The sequence below is a fragment of the Drosophila ananassae genome, chromosome 3L, assembly GCF_017639315.1.
Source record: "Drosophila ananassae strain 14024-0371.13 chromosome 3L, ASM1763931v2, whole genome shotgun sequence".
Classification (NCBI taxonomy): Eukaryota; Metazoa; Arthropoda; class Insecta; order Diptera; family Drosophilidae; genus Drosophila; species Drosophila ananassae.
In genome coordinates this window covers 25,458,437-25,485,012 of record NC_057929.1, presented here as the reverse complement: position 1 = coordinate 25,485,012, position 26,576 = coordinate 25,458,437, and the positions used below count along the sequence as shown (strand labels likewise).

Genomic DNA, 26,576 nt, shown 5'->3' with positions numbered 1-26,576 from the left:
AAACTCAAAGCTGCACAAACTGAGTTCTCCTACCTCATCGAAAAAGGAATATGTCGCCCCTCAAACAGCCACTGGTCTAGTCCATTACACCTGGTAAAGAAAACAAACGGAGAGTGGCGACCATGCGGCGACGTAACAGTGCCGGACCGTACATACTGGTTGTAACGAGCATCCTACACGGTAAAAAGATATTTTCAAAAATCGGCCTGCAAAAAGCGTATCATCAGATCCCTGTCGAACCGCAAGATATTCCCAAAACAGCAATTATCACGCCTTTTGGGCTATTCGAATTCTTCTTTATGACATTCGGCTAACGCAACGCAGCGCAAACTTTTCAGCGTCACATAAACAACGTAATGCAGGATCTCGACTTTGTTTTCGCATACATCGACGACATTCTGATTGCTTCAGAATCCGAGGAGCAGGACGAGACGCACCTCCGTAAGATCCTTGACCGATCCTTCGAGAAGTGCCAATTCGGTAAATCACAACTCACGTTCGTGGAACATGAAGCCAAAGTGGAAGCCATCCACCACTTCAAAAAACCGCTTATAGCTAAAGATTTGAAAAGTTTCTGGGTCTGGGTACCAACACATACTCCAGACGCTAATCCAAGGCAATAAAAAGAACAGCAAAACCCCCATACTCTGGTCTACAGAAGCCGACCACGCATTCGACGCCTGCAAGAACGAGCTTGCAAACGCTACGTTTCTGAACTACATGGCACCTAACTCGCAATTAACACTAACCACCGATGCCTCCGATAACGCCGTGGGTGCCGTGTGTCATCAGATTGTCAACAAGCAGACGCAACACTGACGCAAAAGAAGTACAGCACCTACGATAGAGAACTGACTTCCATCTATCAGGCCATGTTGCACTTCACGTTCGCATTGGGGGGCAGAAACTTCATAATCTTTACCGACCACAAGCCGCTGATGTACGCTTTCAATCTAAACAGCGAGAAAGCATCACCGCGACGCACGCGCCAACTGGATTTCATCAGCCAATTCAGTACCGATATCCGGCACATCACAGGAGAGGAAAACAGCGTAGCTGATTTTCTCTCACGCATCGAAGCCATCAAACACATCGACTTCGACGAGATGGCACTGGAACAGGAAAATGACGACCAACTACAATCGCTACTCAACTCTGATCCAGAAAATACCATCTCACTAACGAAATTTTCCCTTTCAGGCTGAAACAAGCAATTGTACTGCCACATCGCCAATAACCAGATACGCCCATTCGTGCCTAGATGCCTACGCCAAACCGTGGTTCAAGCCCTGCATTGGTTGAGCCATCCAGGAGTTAAGGCGACGAATAAATTGGTCGGCAAACACTATGTTTGGATGTGGCTAAAATTTGCGGTTTTAAGCACCTGCGCACGACGGCGTACCACCCACAAGCCAACGGGATGATCGAACGCTGGCACAGAACATTAAAAGCTGCCTTAAAATGCGCCGAACCTATCAACTGGAGCAGTTCCCTGTACTTAATTCTCCTAGTCCTACGTATAACAGTTAAAAGCGACATCGGGCTGAGCCCAGCTGAAATGGTTTATGGCACCGCTCTACAGGTCCCTGGCGGATTATTTACACCAAACATACAAAAACATACGGAGTCCGAGTTCGCTGAGGCTCTTCAAAAAACCATATCTCAGCTACCAACCACTAAGCCAGTGCACCATCATACACCGCAATATTTTGTGCACCAGGATTTAAACCATTGTACCCATGTCTTCGTCAGAGTGGATCGAGTCAAAACCCCCCTGGAAGCGAACTACGAGGGTCCGTTCGAAGTGTTAGCAAAGCACGACAAGTGCTTTACGCTCAAAGGACACACAAAGGACAACAAGGTTTCAATCGACCTACTTAAACCAGCATACATCTTCCAAAACGAACCACCTCTAACTCAAGAGAAAACGACAGCGCCAACTGCCCAGCCAACCGAGCAGTTATCAAGATCAGGACGACGAGTCAGATTCCCAGCAAGGTATCTTTTCTAACTGGAACTCTAGCAAGGGTATAATAATGTACTCTAATTTTATACCTTTGCATAGGGTATTATAATTTTAGTCTGTTCATGGTTCTCCTGGTTATGCCCATAATCCAAGATGAGATAATCTTGGGCATCGACTTTCTTTTTGGAATTCAAGGTGCCTTGATCTGCGGCCAGGTATGTGTGCAACTATTCCCCATTACGATTTACGCCGGTCTCGGACAACGCTAAGACGACGCACTGTAGCCTCAGAGCAGTAGGAACTCTCGCATATAGGGCCTCTCGATGGGTATACTTACCATAAGCTAATCCTTAAGAAAAATTATAGAACCTGCAGACACTAAAGCAAAATGGACGGATCCAGCAGCTGCGAGAGTGCCAGGTAATATATTCCCATGGTCGAGGTGAGCTCACCCGGCAGCGCGACAGCTCCGGATTCATTACTAGAATCGGTAACGACCTCCCCGACACCACCACAGTGGAGTCCGGGTAGTGTGCCACGCGACCAAGGCCCACCTCCGTACCCGAAACTGGGAGGCACGATTCGATTTCATTGGACCACTCAGCATGGTATACTGCGGAGAAGAGTCACGACCCAGTTTAGACCCGATTCCGATCCAAAGGAACCATGCCGACCATAGCTTGTTTGGCCCGAATCGCTGTGGCAGGCGACATGGCTGATTACGTTGGATGGGTACGCCTTTGCAGTAATCGGGAAGTGGAGGACGCGGGTGCACCGGAGAGCCCATTCCGAAGGCTAAACACCATCGTGCAATGTACTCCTCCGGCACCCGCCTGGAGGCAGGAGCTCCTCGCAGCCCACCGATCGGGAAGCGCACCCCCCAGTTAAAAAGCTATGGCTACTTGGACGTGACCCACATCAGATCCCGGACAAACCAGGAACTTCCACTCAAGGAAGTGTCGAGCATTTCATCACTGCATTTCCGAGGTTAACTTTGCGCATGGTGAATGCTCTGGCCTGCGTTTCCGAGGCTATCTCTGCGCAAGACCAAGGCTAGTCCGGTCTAGAAAAGCGAAACCACTTTCCGACAAAAAACCCTCTTCGTAGACGATACGAGTCGAGTGCCTGTCGAGCATTTCATCACTGCGTTTCCGAGGTGAACACTGCACATGGTGAATGTTCTGGAGCGTCCTTACCACGTTAGTACTGATCTACGCGTTTTCGAGGTTATCTCTACGCAAAACCAAGGCTAGCTGGGACCGGCTGAAACTAACTAACTATTGAAACTATTGATGTCCAACCCAACCACCACGGGCTGCCTTTTGAAAAAACCTTAGGGGCTAAGGGGGGCGAACAGTTAGTGCCCCCCTCAGCCCACACCAGTCCCGCAAATCTTATAAATTTATCTGTGGAGCAACCTGGCTAAACTGAGTCATCACCCCAGCCATGGCCCTTACACCATTGGCCGGTCGGTTTTTTTGGAGATCCCATCTGCGCGTTTTTGTTTTTAAAAATTGTAGCTTCAATGAAAATTTTCACGAGCTGCGAAGAAAGGACAGTTCGTCTGGGTTTAGATCCGTGGCACCCGGACAGGGCTTCTTAGAACAGGTGGTCGCCAGGTACCCTGAGCTCACCGCTCGTGACCGGGCAGAGTGTAAGTCCCAGGTCCCCAGCCAAGCTTACTCTCGGCACGGATCGAGTGACACCTTAGTCAGACCCGAGGTAAGGTGGTGTTTTGAGATAGGACATGGGTGGGTTATGTTGTGTGGAAATAAGAAAGTATATATGAGTTGGCAACACATGCACACCATCTGCTGCGATACCCCCCAGCCCTTCGCTTTATTCATAGCTGATCTGTGGAGAAGTCGTTTACTATCCGAAACTTACGAACCGTTCGGAAGCCCTAAGCTAGGCATCCTAGGCATCATATCACAAACTTTTATTAATATAACTAATATAACTATAATATAAATACTTAAAAATGTGCAAGCTGTAAAACTACATTTTTGTTTTTATTAGGATACCATTTAATGGGGCCATTCCGTGTGGCAGGCTCATGAAATTATTTTTTATAAATAAGCTTCGAAATGAAACCGATCTAATGTTGACAAACATTGCAAACGTAAAAAGGAAAATGAATTGAGTTGAAAATAAAATTGAAAAAAAAATGAGTATAAGAGTATACACTTGGAATGTACGAACCTTATTCATACCTATGACAAGGCTGCATCAAGAATAAGAACTGTGATAGAAAAACTGTAGTTGAAGAACTATCTACTACAACTGCCATACAGAACGGCGTCAGTTTGATTGTGGCTTCGTTGTAGGACAGGCCGCCGAGTTTTTTCAGCCAACAAACGAGAGAATTGCCTGATAGTGCGAACGCCCAAGCGGGAGAAAGAACGACGCCACCAGGGCTTCTTGACCGCGCTTGACCGAGCATAGTGCCGCTATCCCTCCCATGACATTAAAATTCTCCTCTGGGACTTTAATGCCAAGGTAGAAAGAAAAGACATAACTGGTGCCACCGTCGCGCGACTTAGTCTACATGAGACCAACTGAAGCATTGGGTTCTGATAGGCTTTGCAGGAGCGCATAATGTGGTAGTTCGTAATACTGGATTTTGACGTTTGATCACCCTGGCTCTCTCCCGATCAACTGTCCAGAAATCAGATCGACCATGTTGTGATCGATGCGTTTCACGCATGTAATAAACTCGATGTGCGATCCTGCGGGGGTCTAGCATCGACTCCGACCATTTTCTTGTTGTGGCTAAGATTCTTACTTACTTGAAGCGGGCTGGACATCGGAAAGCTGTAGCAGAAGAACTGATTCGATTCTAACATACTTCAAAAAAGAATCCATAGGAGGATCAAAAAACCCAGCCTATAGAAGAACACAGGATCGGGCAATACGGACTGTTGTTGATGTCTAAAGAACACAGGATCGGGCAATACGGACTGTTGTTGATGTCTAAAGAACATAAAAAAGAGATGAAAAAGGATTTTCAAATGCATAAGATAAAAACTGCCAAGACGAGAGTGTGAGAGCTGAAAGAGTAAAAGGACGATGATGGAAATCTAGTCACAGATGCAGGGGTTATGGAATAATAATTTTTCAAATCTACGAAAATGAACTTGCCACGAACCCCAATCTATGGCACCGATATTGACGTGCCAAACCAAATTAAAACCAATAAGTCCACCGGCACTGATAGTCTACCAACAGAAATTTGATAAGTGTTATTCCAGTAGCCTACAAAATCCGAACGAGCGAATTGTGTGAAAAACGGAAACCCCATGCTGAAGCACTGTCAAATTAACTGAAAATTGGCCAGATTTTTACCTTACACCTACCAAATCAGGTGGAACTACGAACTGTATGAACTATACGGCGATGATGCCGTTGCCAGTCGAAGAAAATCTCAAAAACTTTGCTGGCTAGGTCACATTGCCCTAATGGAGGTAGCTAATAGAATGGATGGCTCATATGGTGTTCGATTTTTAGGACGGAGGAGAGGACGACCCCGAATGCGTCGGCAAGACCAGATGGTGGAAGCTCTGTCTAGACTTGGTATTACCAACAGGCGAAGGTGCGCCCCAGACGAAGGCGCGCGAAGGAGTAACATTGTTTCAGGCTGTGACCCGATAGGTCACATAGATAGATAGATAGATAGATGGCCATATAATTACAATAATAACTGAAGAGTTACACTAATTTTTTTTGTTGCAAATTTATATTTATATAGGTTTACATTATTAAAATTTGAAAGCTCTGTCTATTTCGTGAAGGCAGAAAAAAATCTTTGAAAACCGCTAAAAAACAGGTCGCCACACGGGATGAGCCCCCTGATTTTTTAAAGAAGCTCTATATTGCGTTTTTTAAAACAAAAATGTTCATGTAGTCTTTTTAAGTGTTAGTTTGGCGACTCAAACTGACTATATTTTAAAGTCACGTAAGTATAAAGTTTACTCTAATAAGTGGGTACTTCCTTAACATTCGTTAAACTTCGTGTGGTGCTGATATACGCCTTCAGCGTAGCATCGAGGACTGAAGAGCACACATGAATCGTTATCCCTGCATACAACTAACTTTTTGATCGAACATCTTGTTTCGGAAGAAGAATATATTAAAGGAAGCCTTACGAAATCTCTCCGTATCACCAACCAGGCCCAACAGGCCCGGTTTAATTAAAAAATTACAATTTTTTTCAAATTTCTGAACTTAGGTATTCATGAAATTTTTGACCAAATAAAACATAGCCGGGGAGTTTTCTTTCTCTAATATAGCCACGCTTGCTTTAACAAAACAAAAAAACAAGACACTTACACTAAATATCATAAAAGTAAGTCTAGGTTGTAAGTCTACAACCTGTAAGTCTTTGAGATTGAGATTTTAGATGTTTTTTTAATTGGTGAAAGCACAATTTAATAGGCACAGATCACATAAACAAAAAATGTAATATAGTTATTTATTTAAAAAAAATATATTATGTATAATTTTTAATCTTTTTTTTTAGAAATTCAAGAACTAGTGCCACCAATAATTAATGAAAAAATTCTTAAGTTAAGGATCCGAATAGGCGATCCCTTGGTTGTAGCCTGCGACGCCTATGCAAATCCCAGGCCTACCTATAGGTAAGAAATATTTTTACTTTGGTCTTTTAATTATAATAAATAAATGAATAATTATTTATCATACACTAATAATTCTCATAAAAAATAAAAAACCATTTTTAAAGGTCAAAAGAAGTCACACTAACAACTTTTTGATTTTGTCCCCGTTTCGCATTCGCTGTGTTATTATTTGTAGCGGATGCGCTTTTTGGAGCTTTGGTTGAGCTTCTGCGTCTAAGCACTTTGTTATGCTCTTGTATTTTTGAACCTGTAAAAATGAGGATGGTTGCTCAAAAGCCGTATAGGATACGATATTCAAGTCCTAGGTGAGATGTCAAATTTGGGACGGGTCCAGCACGCAATATAACAAATCTTTCGGCTCTGGCTCGCCAGCTAATGGGGTGGTGTTCTTGCCACGCTCCCAAGGTGCCTTTTGCTCATTATCCACAAAAAAAACTGCGTGCATGGGGCAAGCTTCTCTTGGTAAGAGATCTGCTACTCATCTCGGCCATCTGGAGAATAGCTTCAGGGAAGATAGAGAAAAGGGTTCCTTCGCATCGGGCTATACCGTCGAGAGCTCAAGACCTCAGATGTTGCGAGGCTTGGTTTGCCCACCCTACCTGTGGCTATCAAAATCATGTAACATGAACTAGCTTTTTCATATTAAAATATAAATACATGGAAATTACATCAAACATATAAACGAACCTGCGCTCGAACTTGAGTGAAAACTTGCCAACGAACTGGGGGTTTAAAACGAAGGGGATTTAAAATTTTTTTAAGTTTTCCTTTTTTTATTTATTTAAATTTTAAGTTGGCCATCATGTCTAGGAAGTATTCCTCGTTCTACTTTATAATTTTTTTTGGTCTCATTTACTTTTTTTCTTTATGATTAAAATTTGTATTATGTAAGACTTTATACTCACACACTAACCACAAAATTGGTAAATCCATCGTCGAAAGCGCTTTCTCGAACATGAGGTGGCTGAAATTTTGGAACTTAACAATAATAAAAAAAAACCAGGAAAATTCTCTATTAGGAAATACACTATGGGGCCATGGAAATTATTTTTTCCTATTTTTTTCTTCTCAAAGGCTAGGTATAACCCCATATACCCCATATTTTCTATTTCATATTATTTCGTTTTACTCTAATGGCTCTGAATCGGTTTTAGCCATCATCAATCACAAAAAATAACATTTACACTAAAAAAACGTACACTACTTAAACTAACACCTTTCTAGATGCCGGAATCCCACGTGGATTCGGCTCCTTCGATTTTCCCGGACAGAACTCTCCGGATTATCGCACCGGGGTCGCCAGATGTCTCCGAAGTGCCCTGGGTTACTCTCGGGTCACTTTTCCGCCGGAAAACTAGTGATCTTTTCGGTTTTGTTCGCGGCGAGGAAAAATTATGCGCTATCAAGCGCGGTTGGGGCCAAACTGCCGCTCGCGCAACGGGTTTGATGGTGGGCCTAGCGAGTTTATCTGTTTTGGGTCTATCTGACAATCTTGGTACAACCTGGTACTTTTCCGGCGAACGCTGCTCCTGCTGCTTTGCGCCGTATCTATCCTGTTGCCAAGCCTCCACAGATCCAACACTGGCTACCAAAAACGGTGGGCTTTCCTTCTTGATCTCTTCGCCCCTGGACATAAGCTCCTTGTTCACTGATCTTTACACTTCACAGCTCTTACGTAAAACAATCCACTCAACTGAATCTGAGGAGGTGCAATGAGGGAATGAATGAACAGACGCCAAAATTTGTCGCCGAATCCTCCATGGCCTTTGCCCGAAGAGACAATCCCCAAAATGGAAAGTTGCCATTTTACCCGGTTGCACTCCTCCTAATCTCTTTATGCTCCTTTCTAGTTTCTAGTTAAAAAGCGTAAAAACGCTTGATGCAAACTATGGCCGCGAGACACTCCTGTTCAGTGACCGAATAATTCCTTTGGGCTTTGTTTAATTTTTTCGATACAAAAGCAATGAGATACTCGTCACACTGATCTGTCTTTTGCACCAGCACGCCACCCACTCCAGACTTACTTGCATCGCATTGCCCGAAGAATGGTCTGGTAAAATCCGCGCTATTTAACACTGGGGCGGAGCAAAGCATGTCCTTAAGCAGGAAAAACGCCTTCTCACCCTCCGGAGTCATTTAGAATTTTTTTCTTGGCTTCAACAAATCTGTAAGTGGAGCCGATACTGATGCGAAGTTGTTGATGAATTTGCGATACCACCCCACCATGCCAAGAAAACGCCGAAGAGATTTTAAATTTTGGGGAAGTGGATCAGTTCGTTCTCTGGATCAGTTCGTATAGTCCCTTCTCCCACGTCCCAGTCCTTTTCTCCACGTTTAGTGTGAGTCCAGCTAATTTCATTTGCTCGGCCACCACACTTAGAACTTTCATGTGGGTTTTAAATGTATCTCAGATACCAGGAGACCAAGAGATCGTCTAAATAGACAAAGACTTCGTACCTAAGCTCAGGCGGGATAACTTTAACCGAGTCATCGTTTGAGACGCTTTAGTTGGTACAACGGCTTTCCCGGAATTGTAAAGGCTGTTTTATCCCGAGATTTTGGGTCCAACGGGATCTGCCAATAGGCATCTTTTAAATCGAGGCTAGAGATATACATTGCCTTTGGAAGTCGAGATAAAATTCCATCGATTTGGGGTAAAGGATAAGCATCCCCTTTGGTAACAGCGTTGATTTTACGACCATCCAAACACAACCGTACTCTCCCGTGTTTTTGAACCAGGACAACGGGCGAAGACCACGCACTCTGAGACTCCTCAATCACTCCCATTTCGAACATTCGATCGACTTCTTTGTAAATAAGCTTTTCAACCGCCGGTGACACCGGAAAGTGATGTTGTTTGATTGGCTTAGCATCACCATCGTCGATTTCGTGACAAAAAAAAGTTGTTTTTCCTAATCCCGACGAGGCAAACTAAGGAAATTTCCAGGGATTCAGGGAAGATAGAGATAAGGGTTCCTTCGCATCGGGCTATACCGTCGAAAGCTCAAGACCTCAGATGTTGCGAGGCTTGGTTTGCCCACCTTACCTGTGGCTATCAAAATCCTGGGTATAGAACCCATGATGTCACTAATAGCCCCTATCTCGGCGGTCTCAAGGGGATCAGTTATGTCGGGTCAAAAACATAACTTTTTAGCACATTATAAAAATTTATTTAACAACTAAAAGAAATACAATAAAAATTCTTCTTTTGCCCTAAACCGGCCAAGTACAGGCCAAGTATATCTAATGGTATGGAGTAACTACTAAAATAAATATAATAATAATGGAAATATTTGTAGGTTATAAATATTTGTATAATATGTAGAAATTAAGATAATTGATAGGAATCTAGGATAGGAATGAAAAGCTATCAAAACAACAAAGGCAAATTAGGCATGAGCTAGCCTTTCCATATTAAAATATAAATACATGGAAATTACATCAAAAATATAAACGAACAGGCGTTCAAACTTGAGTGAAAACTTGCCAACGAACTGGGTCAAGCGACTTGGACTAGGGGATTTAAAATTATTTTTAGTTTTCCTTTTTTATTTATTTAAATTTTAAGTTGGCCATCATGTTTAGGAAGTATTCTTTGTTCTACTTTTTAATTTTTTTGGTCTCATTTACTTTTTTCCTTTATGATTAAAATTTGTATTATGTAAGACTTTACATTCACACTTACCCCAAAATTGGTAAATCCATCGTCGAAAGCGCTTCCTCGGACTTGAGGTGGCTGAAATTTTGGCTGAAAATTACACTATGGGGCCATGGAAATTATTTTTTCCTTTTTGTTTCTTCTCAAAGGCTAGGTATAACCCCACTCTCACCTCGACCCGAGTCTCACTCTAATGGCTCCGAATCGGTTTTAGCCCTGGGTCACTCTCGGGTCACTTTTCCGACGGAAAACTAGTGATCTTTTCGATTTTGTTCTCGGCGAGGAAAAATTATGCGCTATCAAGCGCGGTTGGAACCCCGGGCCAGATAAGGGATTAAGTATCGCAGACAACTGCCAAATGCAACCTTGAACAACGATCACGATAGCCAGGACGTGGGCCATTTCGTCTCATCAGTGCCCCTGCTATCCACCGCTCCCCCCGTGGTCGCTATTTCAACGTCGCATCTGGCAGTTGTCTGCGAAGGATTTTCTGAAGCTGCTATACTTAATCCCTTATCTGGCCCGGGATTTGGATTATTGTCACCGTTGCCGATTAAGTCAGCGCCCAGGTCTGACTCCATTCTGGACTCTAGCCTGCACCCTTCCAATGGGGGGAGGTCGCCCGCATCGCTGCTGCCGCCGTCTGCAGCTGCCAAGGTGGCTGCTGCTCCAGCCGTGAAGGCTCCCGATCCTGCAATCGAAAGGTGCGCCTACGCGCAATTTCGGAAAGAAGTTTCCTTCCACTTTCGCCACTCTATTGACGCCTGGCTCGAGCGCTCTCTGGATCTGGATGGACACGGCAGCCTGCAACTGAGAATTATGGACCTTGATCAGCAATATCAGGAACCAAACTGCCGCTCGCGCAAAGGGTTTGATGGTGAGCCTAGCGAGTCAAACTCAAGCCCGCCGATTGAGTCTTTCTTGGTTTATCAGTTTTGGGTCTATCTGACAGTCTTGGTACAACCTGGTACTTTTCCGGCGAACGCTGCTTCCGGAATCCCTCAGATCCGCTCCGACCTCTTGGGACTGCCTGAAGTTCCCTCTGTTCCGGTAATATCTATTCTGTTGCCGAGCCTCCACAGATCCAACAGTGGCTTCCAAAAACGGTGGGCTTTCCTTCTTGATCTCTTCGCCCTTGGACATAAGCTCCTTGTTACTGATCTGTACACCAAAATTTGGCGCCGAATCCTCCATGGCCTTTGCCCGAAGAGACAATCCCTCAAAATGGAAAGTTGCCATTTTACCCGGTTGCACTCCTAATCTCTCTATGCCCCTTTCTAGTTTAAAACTTGTCTCCTAGATGGCGCACCTTTCCCCTCTGCCTTTCTTTCTACAGATACAAGCGTTACAAACCCCAAATAAAATATTCAAAATCTAACTGAAACTCGCCTGTTTATTAGGCTGCTATTAAAATCTATTAACAGCATAATATTTTGGTGACCCCGACGTGATTTCGTTCTGTTTGATTATTGTGATCAGAAGTAAAAATGCACGAAAACACCATTTTTGTTGTTGTTGCAAGTTGCATTTTAATTACATAATAGAGTCTGGAGCAGAGATTTTTGGAGCTGCTGCCGCAACCCGGGAAAGGATGCTGTGGAGAAGAGCAGAGGTGACCTGCCAGAAGATGGAGGCGGTGAATCATAAGGTTAAGTCTGCGGCGTGGCATGAGAATTGCACCATTATGGGGCTGGAGTCAGTGAAGAAGCGTTTGCGTGCGCGGTTCACCGCGCTTCAAGAAGAGTTGGAGGAGCTTAATTTCAGCGAGATCGGGGCTGTATTGGAGATTCTTTGCAGCTGGCGACCTATGTGCATGTCAACATTCAGGTAGAGGTTGCCACGCGCTCCATGAGAATCGTTGCCACTCCACTCTTCTTTCCGCCGGAAAGAAGTTTGGCCGGCAATAATTTATTGAGTTCGTGACGTCACTATATACTTATGTTCGCATCGCCCGCTCTCGTGCATTCGATCGGCCACCTGCATCTGCCTCATGTACTAGCGTTTGTCTCGCTCTCTCCCGGGCTCTCTCGATCGCTCCGCAGCATCATGCGTTGAGCCGCGCTCCCGCGTTTGTATTCTAATTCGGTCTTTACCCCCTGGCAGTCGCATCTATCCCTATATCACTTTGTATAAAGCCAAAACATTTTAAAAATTGCGTGAAATTGAACTGTGCTTGTTTTTACTAAAACTAAGATTTAGAACATTGAATATAGCTCCCGAAAACGCTCGGTAACTGAACATTTGGCGGAACATAACACATTCGCTGTGTTATTATTTGTAGCGGATGCGCTTTTTGGAGCTTTGGTTGAGCTTCTGCGTCTAAGCACTTTGTTATGCTCTTGTATTTTTGAACCTGTAAAAATGAGGATGGTTGCTCAAAAGCCGTATAGGATACGATATTCAAGTCCTAGGTGAGATGTCAAATTTGGGACGGGTCCAGCACGCAATATAACAAATCTTTCGGCTCTGGCTCGCCAGCTAATGGGGTGGTGTTCTTGCCACGCTCCCAAGGTGCCTTTTGCTCATTATCCACAAAAAAAACTGCGTGCATGGGGCAAGCTTCTCTTGGTAAGAGATCTGCTACTCATCTCGGCCATCTGGAGAATAGCTTCAGGGAAGATAGAGAAAAGGGTTCCTTCGCATCGGGCTATACCGTCGAGAGCTCAAGACCTCAGATGTTGCGAGGCTTGGTTTGCCCACCCTACCTGTGGCTATCAAAATCATGTAACATGAACTAGCTTTTTCATATTAAAATATAAATACATGGAAATTACATCAAACATATAAACGAACCTGCGCTCGAACTTGAGTGAAAACTTGCCAACGAACTGGGGGTTTAAAACGAAGGGGATTTAAAATTTTTTTAAGTTTTCCTTTTTTTATTTATTTAAATTTTAAGTTGGCCATCATGTCTAGGAAGTATTCCTCGTTCTACTTTATAATTTTTTTTGGTCTCATTTACTTTTTTTCTTTATGATTAAAATTTGTATTATGTAAGACTTTATACTCACACACTAACCACAAAATTGGTAAATCCATCGTCGAAAGCGCTTTCTCGAACATGAGGTGGCTGAAATTTTGGAACTTAACAATAATAAAAAAAAACCAGGAAAATTCTCTATTAGGAAATACACTATGGGGCCATGGAAATTATTTTTTCCTATTTTTTTCTTCTCAAAGGCTAGGTATAACCCCATATACCCCATATTTTCTATTTCATATTATTTCGTTTTACTCTAATGGCTCTGAATCGGTTTTAGCCATCATCAATCACAAAAAATAACATTTACACTAAAAAAACGTACACTACTTAAACTAACACCTTTCTAGATGCCGGAATCCCACGTGGATTCGGCTCCTTCGATTTTCCCGGACAGAACTCTCCGGATTATCGCACCGGGGTCGCCAGATGTCTCCGAAGTGCCCTGGGTTACTCTCGGGTCACTTTTCCGCCGGAAAACTAGTGATCTTTTCGGTTTTGTTCGCGGCGAGGAAAAATTATGCGCTATCAAGCGCGGTTGGGGCCAAACTGCCGCTCGCGCAACGGGTTTGATGGTGGGCCTAGCGAGTTTATCTGTTTTGGGTCTATCTGACAATCTTGGTACAACCTGGTACTTTTCCGGCGAACGCTGCTCCTGCTGCTTTGCGCCGTATCTATCCTGTTGCCAAGCCTCCACAGATCCAACACTGGCTACCAAAAACGGTGGGCTTTCCTTCTTGATCTCTTCGCCCCTGGACATAAGCTCCTTGTTCACTGATCTTTACACTTCACAGCTCTTACGTAAAACAATCCACTCAACTGAATCTGAGGAGGTGCAATGAGGGAATGAATGAACAGACGCCAAAATTTGTCGCCGAATCCTCCATGGCCTTTGCCCGAAGAGACAATCCCCAAAATGGAAAGTTGCCATTTTACCCGGTTGCACTCCTCCTAATCTCTTTATGCTCCTTTCTAGTTTCTAGTTAAAAAGCGTAAAAACGCTTGATGCAAACTATGGCCGCGAGACACTCCTGTTCAGTGACCGAATAATTCCTTTGGGCTTTGTTTAATTTTTTCGATACAAAAGCAATGAGATACTCGTCACACTGATCTGTCTTTTGCACCAGCACGCCACCCACTCCAGACTTACTTGCATCGCATTGCCCGAAGAATGGTCTGGTAAAATCCGCGCTATTTAACACTGGGGCGGAGCAAAGCATGTCCTTAAGCAGGAAAAACGCCTTCTCACCCTCCGGAGTCATTTAGAATTTTTTTCTTGGCTTCAACAAATCTGTAAGTGGAGCCGATACTGATGCGAAGTTGTTGATGAATTTGCGATACCACCCCACCATGCCAAGAAAACGCCGAAGAGATTTTAAATTTTGGGGAAGTGGAAAGTCTGCCATCGCCGATATTTTCTCTGGATCAGTTCGTATAGTCCCTTCTCCCACGTCCCAGTCCTTTTCTCCACGTTTAGTGTGAGTCCAGCTAATTTCATTTGCTCGGCCACCACACTTAGAACTTTCATGTGGGTTTTAAATGTATCTCAGATACCAGGAGACCAAGAGATCGTCTAAATAGACAAAGACTTCGTACCTAAGCTCAGGCGGGATAACTTTAACCGAGTCATCGTTTGAGACGCTTTAGTTGGTACAACGGCTTTCCCGGAATTGTAAAGGCTGTTTTATCCCGAGATTTTGGGTCCAACGGGATCTGCCAATAGGCATCTTTTAAATCGAGGCTAGAGATATACATTGCCTTTGGAAGTCGAGATAAAATTCCATCGATTTGGGGTAAAGGATAAGCATCCCCTTTGGTAACAGCGTTGATTTTACGACCATCCAAACACAACCGTACTCTCCCGTGTTTTTGAACCAGGACAACGGGCGAAGACCACGCACTCTGAGACTCCTCAATCACTCCCATTTCGAACATTCGATCGACTTCTTTGTAAATAAGCTTTTCAACCGCCGGTGACACCGGAAAGTGATGTTGTTTGATTGGCTTAGCATCACCATCGTCGATTTCGTGACAAAAAAAAGTTGTTTTTCCTAATCCCGACGAGGCAAACGAAGGAAATTTCCAGGGATTCAGGGAAGATAGAGATAAGGGTTCCTTCGCATCGGGCTATACCGTCGAAAGCTCAAGACCTCAGATGTTGCGAGGCTTGGTTTGCCCACCTTACCTGTGGCTATCAAAATCCTGGGTATAGAACCCATGATGTCACTAATAGCCCCTATCTCGGCGGTCTCAAGGGGATCAGTTATGTCGGGTCAAAAACATAACTTTTTAGCACATTATAAAAATTTATTTAACAACTAAAAGAAATACAATAAAAATTCTTCTTTTGCCCTAAACCGGCCAAGTACAGGCCAAGTATATCTAATGGTATGGAGTAACTACTAAAATAAATATAATAATAATGGAAATATTTGTAGGTTATAAATATTTGTATAATATGTAGAAATTAAGATAATTGATAGGAATCTAGGATAGGAATGAAAAGCTATCAAAACAACAAAGGCAAATTAGGCATGAGCTAGCCTTTCCATATTAAAATATAAATACATGGAAATTACATCAAAAATATAAACGAACAGGCGTTCAAACTTGAGTGAAAACTTGCCAACGAACTGGGTCAAGCGACTTGGACTAGGGGATTTAAAATTATTTTTAGTTTTCCTTTTTTATTTATTTAAATTTTAAGTTGGCCATCATGTTTAGGAAGTATTCTTTGTTCTACTTTTTAATTTTTTTGGTCTCATTTACTTTTTTCCTTTATGATTAAAATTTGTATTATGTAAGACTTTACATTCACACTTACCCCAAAATTGGTAAATCCATCGTCGAAAGCGCTTCCTCGGACTTGAGGTGGCTGAAATTTTGGCTGAAAATTACACTATGGGGCCATGGAAATTATTTTTTCCTTTTTGTTTCTTCTCAAAGGCTAGGTATAACCCCACTCTCACCTCGACCCGAGTCTCACTCTAATGGCTCCGAATCGGTTTTAGCCCTGGGTCACTCTCGGGTCACTTTTCCGACGGAAAACTAGTGATCTTTTCGATTTTGTTCTCGGCGAGGAAAAATTATGCGCTATCAAGCGCGGTTGGAACCCCGGGCCAGATAAGGGATTAAGTATCGCAGACAACTGCCAAATGCAACCTTGAACAACGATCACGATAGCCAGGACGTGGGCCATTTCGTCTCATCAGTGCCCCTGCTATCCACCGCTCCCCCCGTGGTCGCTATTTCAACGTCGCATCTGGCAGTTGTCTGCGAAGGATTTTCTGAAGCTGCTATACTTAATCCCTTATCTGGCCCGGGATTTGGATTATTGTCACCGTTGCCGATTAAGTCAGCGCCCAGGTCTGACTCCATTCTGGACTCTAGCCTGCACCCTTCCAATGGGGGGAGGTCGCCCGCATCGCTGCTGCCGCCGTCTGCAGCTGCCAAGGTGGCTGCTGCTCCAGCCGTGAAGGCTCCCGATCCTGCAATCGAAAGGTGCGCCTACGCGCAATTTCGGAAAGAAGTTTCCTTCCACTTTCGCCACTCTATTGACGCCTGGCTCGAGCGCTCTCTGGATCTGGATGGACACGGCAGCCTGCAACTGAGAATTATGGACCTTGATCAGCAATATCAGGAACCAAACTGCCGCTCGCGCAAAGGGTTTGATGGTGAGCCTAGCGAGTCAAACTCAAGCCCGCCGATTGAGTCTTTCTTGGTTTATCAGTTTTGGGTCTATCTGACAGTCTTGGTACAACCTGGTACTTTTCCGGCGAACGCTGCTTCCGGAATCCCTCAGATCCGCTCCGACCTCTTGGGACTGCCTGAAGTTCCCTCTGTTCCGGTAATATCTATTCTGTTGCCGAGCCTCCACAGATCCAACAGTGGCTTCCAAAAACGGTGGGCTTTCCTTCTTGATCTCTTCGCCCTTGGACATAAGCTCCTTGTTACTGATCTGTACACCAAAATTTGGCGCCGAATCCTCCATGGCCTTTGCCCGAAGAGACAATCCCTCAAAATGGAAAGTTGCCATTTTACCCGGTTGCACTCCTAATCTCTCTATGCCCCTTTCTAGTTTAAAACTTGTCTCCTAGATGGCGCACCTTTCCCCTCTGCCTTTCTTTCTACAGATACAAGCGTTACAAACCCCAAATAAAATATTCAAAATCTAACTGAAACTCGCCTGTTTATTAGGCTGCTATTAAAATCTATTAACAGCATAATATTTTGGTGACCCCGACGTGATTTCGTTCTGTTTGATTATTGTGATCAGAAGTAAAAATGCACGAAAACACCATTTTTGTTGTTGTTGCAAGTTGCATTTTAATTACATAATAGAGTCTGGAGCAGAGATTTTTGGAGCTGCTGCCGCAACCCGGGAAAGGATGCTGTGGAGAAGAGCAGAGGTGACCTGCCAGGAGATGGAGGCGGTGAATCATAAGGTTAAGTCTGCGGCGTGGCATGAGAATTGCACCATTATGGGGCTGGAGTCAGTGAAGAAGCGTTTGCGTGCGCGGTTCACCGCGCTTCAAGAAGAGTTGGAGGAGCTTAATTTCAGCGAGATCGGGGCTGTATTGGAGATTCTTTGCAGCTGGCGACCTATGTGCATGTCAACATTCAGGTAGAGGTTGCCACGCGCTCCATGAGAATCGTTGCCACTCCACTCTTCTTTCCGCCGGAAAGAAGTTTGGCCGGCAATAATTTATTGAGTTCGTGACGTCACTATATACTTATGTTCGCATCGCCCGCTCTCGTGCATTCGATCGGCCACCTGCATCTGCCTCATGTACTAGCGTTTGTCTCGCTCTCTCCCGGGCTCTCTCGATCGCTCCGCAGCATCATGCGTTGAGCCGCGCTCCCGCGTTTGTATTCTAATTCGGTCTTTACCCCCTGGCAGTCGCATCTATCCCTATATCACTTTGTATAAAGCCAAAACATTTTAAAAATTGCGTGAAATTGAACTGTGCTTGTTTTTACTAAAACTAAGATTTAGAACATTGAATATAGCTCCCGAAAACGCTCGGTAACTGAACATTTGGTGACCCCGACGTGATTGTGCATAGGAAAATAAGTTGTTAAATTATTTTCGCTGTTTGCAGAGTGCTACAATCGCTCATACATATATTACCCCGTTATATAGTAGTGGCACAGTGGGTCGTGAGCTGACAATAAATAAACAAAATAAAATAAATTTTTTGTTGAAAAAATGAATCCGTTTTTCGATTGTGCCTCTCCGGGAAGGAAAGAATTCCTGAGCCAAAGTTCGGCTGTCCTTTTTTAGGATCTTCAAGGGTTGTTGTCCTCCTTAAAATCAGTGGAAACATTTCCGGAGGCGATGTTAAATGTGCGCCTCAGCGAATTGGAGGGAATCGTTGCGGATTTCAAGAGCACACACAAGGAGTTGTCCGAGATGGATGTTGCAGAACTCAGGAGGGATCTGCGCGTCAACTTCAACGATGGGGCGAGGGAGGCTCAATATATCCCGGACCAGGAAATTATGCGGCGCTCCAGTTTGTTGGCGGCGAGTTCGACACTGACCAACGCTACTTCTGCCACCAATTTTGAGACGTGGCATTGCCGCCACAGCCACTTCCCACTTTTAGTGGAGGCCTTGGAGACTTTTCGATCTTCGGAGCTCACGGACAAAAATTATGACGTTGCATTGGAGCTGCTAAACAAAAGGTTTAGTAATCGGAGGCTCATTTTTCAAGGTCATGTTAATGAGATAATGAATCTGAGGGCCGTAGAATCCGCATCGGCGACGAGACTTCGCGAGCTTTCGGACAAATTTAATTCGCATATGCGAGCCCTGGCAAGCATGGGCACGACGAAGCAGATTGCCAGCTGCATCATAATCCAAGTGCTGTAGCAAAAGGTTGATGATGCCACGCAGTCTAAGTGGAAGGAAATGCAAGCCGACTCGGTTTCCTTGGATTCCATTCCAACGTTGGAGTCCATCGCCAGTTTTCTTGAGCAAAGATGCGGGACTTTGGAGAGCATGGATTTACCGACGACATCACATGCACCAAACTTTGCGGTAGGACGACGCAGACCTTTCATCCAGGTAACTTTGCATTTGAGATCACAAACTCTTCCGCATGCATGTTCTGTGATGGCCATTCTCACGTGAAAAACTCCTGTCCAAGGTTTTTAAGCTTGTTGCCTGAGTTCCCACATCTAGCGACGCTGTTTCTGGTTCAGCGTCCGCCGCCGTCAATTCTCTCGTCGCTAAGGATCGGTTTGGTGATGTGGTGTTGCTAGCCACTGCCAATATTCTGGTTAGGAACCGCTCCGGATATCTACTGCCCTGCCGAGTTCGATTCTGGCTCGCAGGTGCATCTAGTCACTTCAAGGCTGGCGGACCAGCTGCAGCTGCGGAAGATAAGGACTCCCGTGACTGTATGCGGTATAGGAGGCGCAGGGTTCTCTACAGATGGGTTTTCTGTGCAAGTACAATGTAGAGCTAGCGGATCCTCATTTTCAACAGCCTCAGCCAGTTGATTTGCTAATTGGAAATTATTTTACGAGCTGTTTTGTGCTTTGCCCTCCATCAAAAAAACTCGGCTTGGTTGGATTGTTTGTGGATGCGGAGGCCCTGACGATGGTAAGGTCCTCATGGCAGCTGAGCAGTCAGAGTTGCTCGTCCAGCCTCAGACGGAGCCGGGGAAGGTGGAGTCTCATCGCAGGTTTGTTTCCGAGCCAAAGAATAAGCGCCTCCGCAAAGTGCTCAGCGAGAAGGAGAAATATTACAGGCACCGTCGTCACTTCGAGCAGCGCATGGAGAAGCGTCTTGTCGGGATCTGCACAGTGGTGGCTAGTGTGATAGGTCATATGTTACTGGTATGTTACCCAGTGTGGATGTGAAGCCGCTCTTGGACTTTGGCAGCGAAATGGCTACCGAGATGCCATCGCCCATCTGCAGTAACATCGAGGATGAAGACGACGGCGACGGAGTGTGTCGGGTGCGCTGCTGAGGACGGCGTCCGGAGCTACAAGGAAGGCAATCAACAAATGGTGCCTGCTGGCCCTTTATGAAGTTGTTGAAAGCTCTTCTTCCAACGGGGGGAGTATGTCGGGTCAAGCACCCGCTGGAAAGAAGCGGCTTTGTATAAAATCAAAACATATATCACTTTGTTTAACCAAGATTTAGAACATTGAATATAGCTCCCGAAAACGCTCGGTAACTGAACAATCCTCTTCTAACAAAACTGGGTAAGCTCCGGTGGCTCATTTCTTAGATACTGTTAGAGCGCTGGAAATTACGGACGCAAACCACGATGTGGGCCATTCGTTTAAGTGATCGGCGTTTAATATTGCAGTCTTACATCAATGAGATCCTGCAGCTTCGTGTTATCAAGACAGGGTCTGTTGATACTTTTCGGGAGCTATCGGATCAGTTTAATGCGCATATGCAGGCTTTCATGAGATCCGGATCAGCTGACGAGATTCAAGGATGCTTGCTTATCCAGATTATCTTCCAGAGGTTGGATCCTGCCAGGTTGGGTCTGTTGATACTTTTCGGGATCTATCGAATCAGTTTAATGCGCATATGCAGGCTTTCATGAGTTCCGGATCAGCTGACGAGATTCAAGGATGCTTATCCATATTATCTTCCATAGGTTGGATCCTGCCAGGTTGGATCTGTTGATACTTTTCGGGAGCTATCGGATCAGTTTAATGCGCATATGCAGGCTTTCATGAGTTCCGGATGAGCTGACGAGATTCAAGGATGCTTGCTTATCCAGATTATCTTCCAGAGGTTGGATCCTGCCACAAAGGTCAAGTGGAAAGACACTCTAGCCGGAAACAACGACTTTGGCTGCCTATCCACCCGCTAATCAAGTGGGCTGAGGTAGATCCTCCAATAACCGATCTTCGTGCATGGTTATTAACGCCCGTCCTGCTCTATGCGCCCTGAGTGGTTTTTTGGCAAATGATCTTTCTTCTTGCCCAAAGTTCAGTGCTTTGTCAATTGACGAATGGTCGCTATCGCTATCGCTGAATCGCTATTTTGTTTGCCTAGAGGATGGCCATTTCGCTCGTGCTTCCCGCTGCTCAATGTGCAATCGGCGTTATCATTTCCTGTTGCACACTCGCGGGCAGGTTTCCAGTTCTACCAATGCTTCACCCACATCTATGCAGTTAATGTTAATGAGCCAGGATCGCAATGCTGAGCTAGTGCTCCTGCCAACGACCAATGTACTCGTTCTTGGTCGATCTGGTGCCTTCCTGCCTTGCCGAGTTTTATTGGATTCCGGTTCACAAATACACCTCATCTCGTCGCAGCTGGCGAGTCAACTTTAGCTTTGTCACTCCAAATGTTTTGTGGCCGGTCTCGGCGGCGCTGAATTTAAAACGGATGGAGTATCTGTTAATGTATGCGTGATGTCCCGCCTTAGAACGTATTCTGTAAAAATTTAGGCTGTTGTAGTTTCTCACATTACGGACTATCAGCCCAGCCTTCACATAGACGTTTCGAGGTGGAACATTCTTGGCTGACCACAACTTCCACAAAACGCATCGAGTGGACCTGCTGATTGGAGCCAGATTTTTCTTTGACCTGTTGTCGGCTGGCAAAATCCAGTTAGGTCACGTGCTTCCCATTGTTCAGAATACGCGATTTGGCTGGGTTTTTTTCTGGACACGGTGGACTATCACGGGAAGCGCCGGCGTCCTGTGCTATAGAGAAAACCCACAGAATAAAAATTATAATAATGAGACTGCTGCCCCTGCCAAAATTGTCCAGAATTGAAGGTCCACCCTTCAATGGGGGGAAAATGTTGGGCCAAAGCAGCCACCTGGAAAACAATTTCAAAATAATCATAATATGTTTAGCAGCAGCGGTTGTTATTAGCATTTCTTGTTGTCTGTCTGTCTCCCAGTTTCGCAAGCATAACGTATGACTCGAATCGCGGGGATGGATCTGAGATAGTTTAATAGGAGAGTAGGAGTAAGATATCACGAGGAAGAGTAATGCACAGAAAAGGCATTTAGTATATGGGATTTAAGATTGTTAGTGGATCAAAGTGGCAGGATGTGGTAGAGACCATTGTAAGGTTTGATAATGGTAAGTTTATTAGTAAAGGGCCACTATGTTAGAGAGAGGAGGCGAAGATTTGCGTCCCAATTAAGTCCTCTAAGGGCAAAAGTCAGGAAGTTTTTTTGTACAGATTCTATATGATTTCGGTGGCTCCGTATTGAGAACTCAGGTCACACGATTCATACTCAAGAATCGGACGGACCAATGATGTAATAAAGTTTTTGTGATGTACGGGTCATTAAATTCTTTGGACCTTCTTCTAATAAAACCAAGCACACCCATAGCTTTATTAATCATGGTAGATATATGATCGGTAAATTTAAGTTTTAAATCTAATAAGACACCCAGATCGTTAACCTGAGTTAATCGTTTTAAGGTGTTACCAAACAAAAAACACCTAGCCTTGTGAGGACTAGATCGATAAAATGATATGAGTTTACATTTTCATCCCTTATTCTGTAGGTTATTTGCTAAACACCAATTTCGAAATTTATCCGAATCGGATTGAAGTCTAGATTGCGCGCTAGTGAATTTATACTGAAAACAAAGCTTAACATCATTAGCGTACATAAGTACAAGTGAATCAGTTGCGGCAAAGGGCAAGTCATTAATAAACGTAAGGGTTATAAACATATGCAAGGGTTCAATATGGCTTCCTTGGGGCACCCCAGATGTGGCGCTGACTACCGCGAGGTAACATCTTTAAAGAAGACACGTTGGGTCCTTCCAGAAAAGTACCTCGAAATCCAGATCAGTTGGGAATCCCAAAGTTGAATCGGTTGAATTAAATGGATATTTTCACGGCACGCAAGTGTGAGAAAAATATATTCAATCCTCAAAGGGTCATGGTGCCGCCGTACCTAATACTGCGGCATCAGTTCAACCGGGGGTTCGGATGGTTGATTTCCATGTTCGGTGACTCTTAAGGGGGTTTGAATTATTGGGTCTGGTGGTGCCACAGAAGCGATGCCACAGAGAACATATCAGACAATTGCGTATTTATTCGAAGATATTAAGAAGCAGAATTTTTGTCAAGTTGGGGTGGCCAGATATATAAGCGGCTGCATAATTATCGACTTATAGGCTGAAGATTATTCGACACATCATTAAAAGCACATCACTAAAAGAGGATTTCTTACGCTTTGGAGACTCATTTAGTAGTTGAAGACTTCTAAACTGTGTTTCGAGGGCACAGAGTTGGTAATTGATTTTACGAAAGCCTCTAATAAACTTTTTGAATCTACTTTTAGTCAGTCTCATGAACTTATGTCATATCGTCCTGAACAGCACGATAACCGTCACAGCAAAAATGGAGACCAGACCCGGTAAACCCGGCACACTTAGCGTTTAAAAGGTTTTCACAGAGCCAGCAGGGGCTGGGAAGAAGAGATTGTCGTATTACAAAACGCACAGACCAATTTAAATTCAATAATTATTAAATAATTAATTTGCCAATATTTTATGTGGTTTTTATTGACGTACCTTAAACCACTTTACCAGGGAACCGAGGGGGAGATTAGAGAGAGCGATTAGTGTGAGTTAGTAAACTGCAAAGACTCGAGAAAAGAATCTCTAATAAGCAGAGCAATGTTTGAAAGAAAATTTATAAAATTATTATTTTTCCTCCAAATATATCACTGCACACGCGAATCGATACGGATATATAAAATGCAAAAGTTCGTTTTTTTTTATGTAATAAAATAAAAATAAACACCGTGATGTTTAAAGTTAACTAATAAAAGATTTTATAATAACGCAGTGCTCACAAAAAAAAAGGCATAGTTAAAAGGCATAAAACAAATAACAATAAAAAGGATGGGAGCTGCTGCTGCTCGAAAGATAGGATGGCTGGATTATTAGCCTATAAGATTTTTATTTACCTATAAGCTTTACGGCAAATGCTTCATCTCCAAACTGAGGTTTGTTGGGAAACATGGTGGCCTTTATTTTTAACTAATCACCACCACCACAAATAACCCAACCGAATTTAGTACCAGCCCGCCAGGTGCCAACTGGATTTTTTGGTCACAGAGCAGATCATAACAAGCAAGTAGGTCCATCCAACTTCCGACGTTTAGGCTATCTTTCGGGTGATGGTCGCAAAGCTTAGGCTTCTTGATCGGATGGAGATCTGCATTGGGTACTGATGCATTTATATTGAAGGCATCTGCGTACATATTGTACGCCTTAGCACCTAAGTACTTAAAATTGGGTTAATAAATTTGGGATTGGGACATATTAGGACATAAAAGAAGGCATAGGAAAATACCATTTGCCAAACACCAATCCGAATATTCTTATGCAACACTGTCTTTCGTTGATCAGAATGTTGGTCAGTCAAAAAGCAAGAGAGTCGTTGCATAGAAGCATCGAATTCGAAAGTCGTGCGTTATTTTTAAGAAAAATTAATCTTGTATACGTTTCTCATAATATTTAAAATAAACTATATTTTGTAATCCAAACCCTACAAATTATTTGGGGGCTCGTCCGGGATTACGTTAAAACAAGAAAGGAAAGCTAACTTCGGGCGGAGCCGAAGTTTATATACCCTTGCAGTTGAGTCGCAGTCCGCTAGGCAACGTCACGCATCTTATATTATTATACTATATCCTATAGCTGCCATATAACTGATTGATCCGAAATGCCATAACTTCGTTGTTTTTCAAGTTAGAAGGATGGGAGTTTCAATGGATTCCTCTTTGGGCAAAATAATTCGATTTGCCAAATTTCATAAGGATCGACCGACTATATGCGATCCGCCATATATCTGCGACTCAATTGTATATAAACTTCGGCTCCGCCCGAAGTCAATAAATAAAGTCATCGACAACATTGTTTTATAAAAGTTCAACAAAGGTTATCAATGATGCATTGAAGCTACACATACAAAAATGTAAATTTATGTGTACGTGAGCTTGAGAGGCGAAATCTTAAAAATTTCGCAGCTTTGAAGCGACAAATACAAAGAAAAACGGAGAAGTGGCAGCCGATTGAAGCAGACTGACGCCGAGAAAGGGCGCGAATTGTTGAGGCAACCACGTAAATACGACGAGGAGCTGATGTACATATCGAAAGAGTTAAACAACAGCTAACGGTGAAGAACAAGAAAAGGATGATCACGCAGAGTAACGATGAGGCAGAGACCAAGGAGTCAGGCTCAGGGCGAGAGAATCTAGAGACGAGTATTCATGAGTGTTGAGTGTGTTGTGAAATGAGTGTTGTTGTGCAAATTCATATCATATGAAGAGCGAGCGGAATTTGTAAGTGAGGAAGAGTGCAGTTAGGTCTGGTCAATTGATAGTCCACATTTCCAAAAACTACGACAGCTAATTTGTATCCATATGAGGAACGGATTAAAAAGAGCAAAAGAAGATGTGGAATATTTCTAGATCGAGGCAATTGATAGCGTTAGATTGTGAAATTACGGCGACAAATTTCTATCCATTTGACGAACGGATACAAATTTCACAAAAAAATTGCACGGAAACTACAAAGCTACAAAATCCGACGATAAAGCAGAAGCGTTGAAAGGAGGGACATGACGCTGCGAACACGACGGAATAGAAATGAAGAGAGGCGACGTTGCAAACGACGAGTCGGATGACAACAAGAAAAGCAGGACCATCAACGAGTCCATCGCGTAGTATACACACGAAAGAGGAAAGCTGAACACCAAGACAACGGCGTTTTGGGTCAACGAAGAGCTTGATCATCAAACGTAACAGTATTCCTAAGAAACGACGAAGTCAAATCCAATTGGCTTGTGTGAGCGAGAGAGCTTTCAGAATTTTCAGAAGAAGTTAAGGTTGTGCCATTTCCGATCGTTCAGCTATAGAAATTCGGCAAATTTTGCCTAATATAGAATCTGTACCAAGTCCCTGTACCTGTACCAAGTCATTTTAACTTTAAAAACACCAAAGTTATGCCAATTCCGACCGTTCTATGAAAGCTATTGGATATAGTCGGCCGATCCTTATGAAATTTTGTAGACAAGATATTTCGGCCAAATACACCATGGGGGGAAGGTTCACTAAAGCACTTAAAAAACACCAAATTTATGGCATTTCCGATCAATCAGTTATATGGCAGCTATAGGATATAGTCGACCGATCCCGATCCCCGTTCCGACTTATATACTACCTGCAAGGAAAAGAAGGATGTGTGCAAAGTTTCAACTCGATAGCTCTAAAACTGAGAGACTAGTTTGCGTAGAAACAGACAGACAGACAGACGGACATGCTCATATCGACTCAGGAGATGATCCTGATCAAGAATATATTATGTCTCCTTCA

At 43.8% G+C, this 26,576-nt stretch overlaps 1 protein-coding gene across 7 annotated transcripts in view; it reads left to right on the top strand.

The window, feature by feature from the left end:
• LOC26514435 (Down syndrome cell adhesion molecule-like protein Dscam2) overlaps positions 1–26,576 on the top strand; it is a 1,172,063-nt gene that overhangs the window by 236,594 nt on the left and 908,893 nt on the right. For all 7 annotated transcript variants that reach the window (XM_044715439.1, XM_044715441.1, XM_044715442.1 and 4 more), the window contains exon 6: positions 6,486–6,603. In XM_044715439.1, coding sequence (XP_044571374.1) covers positions 6,486–6,603 — 118 coding nt within the window. The remainder of the gene's footprint in view (positions 1–6,485; positions 6,604–26,576) is intronic.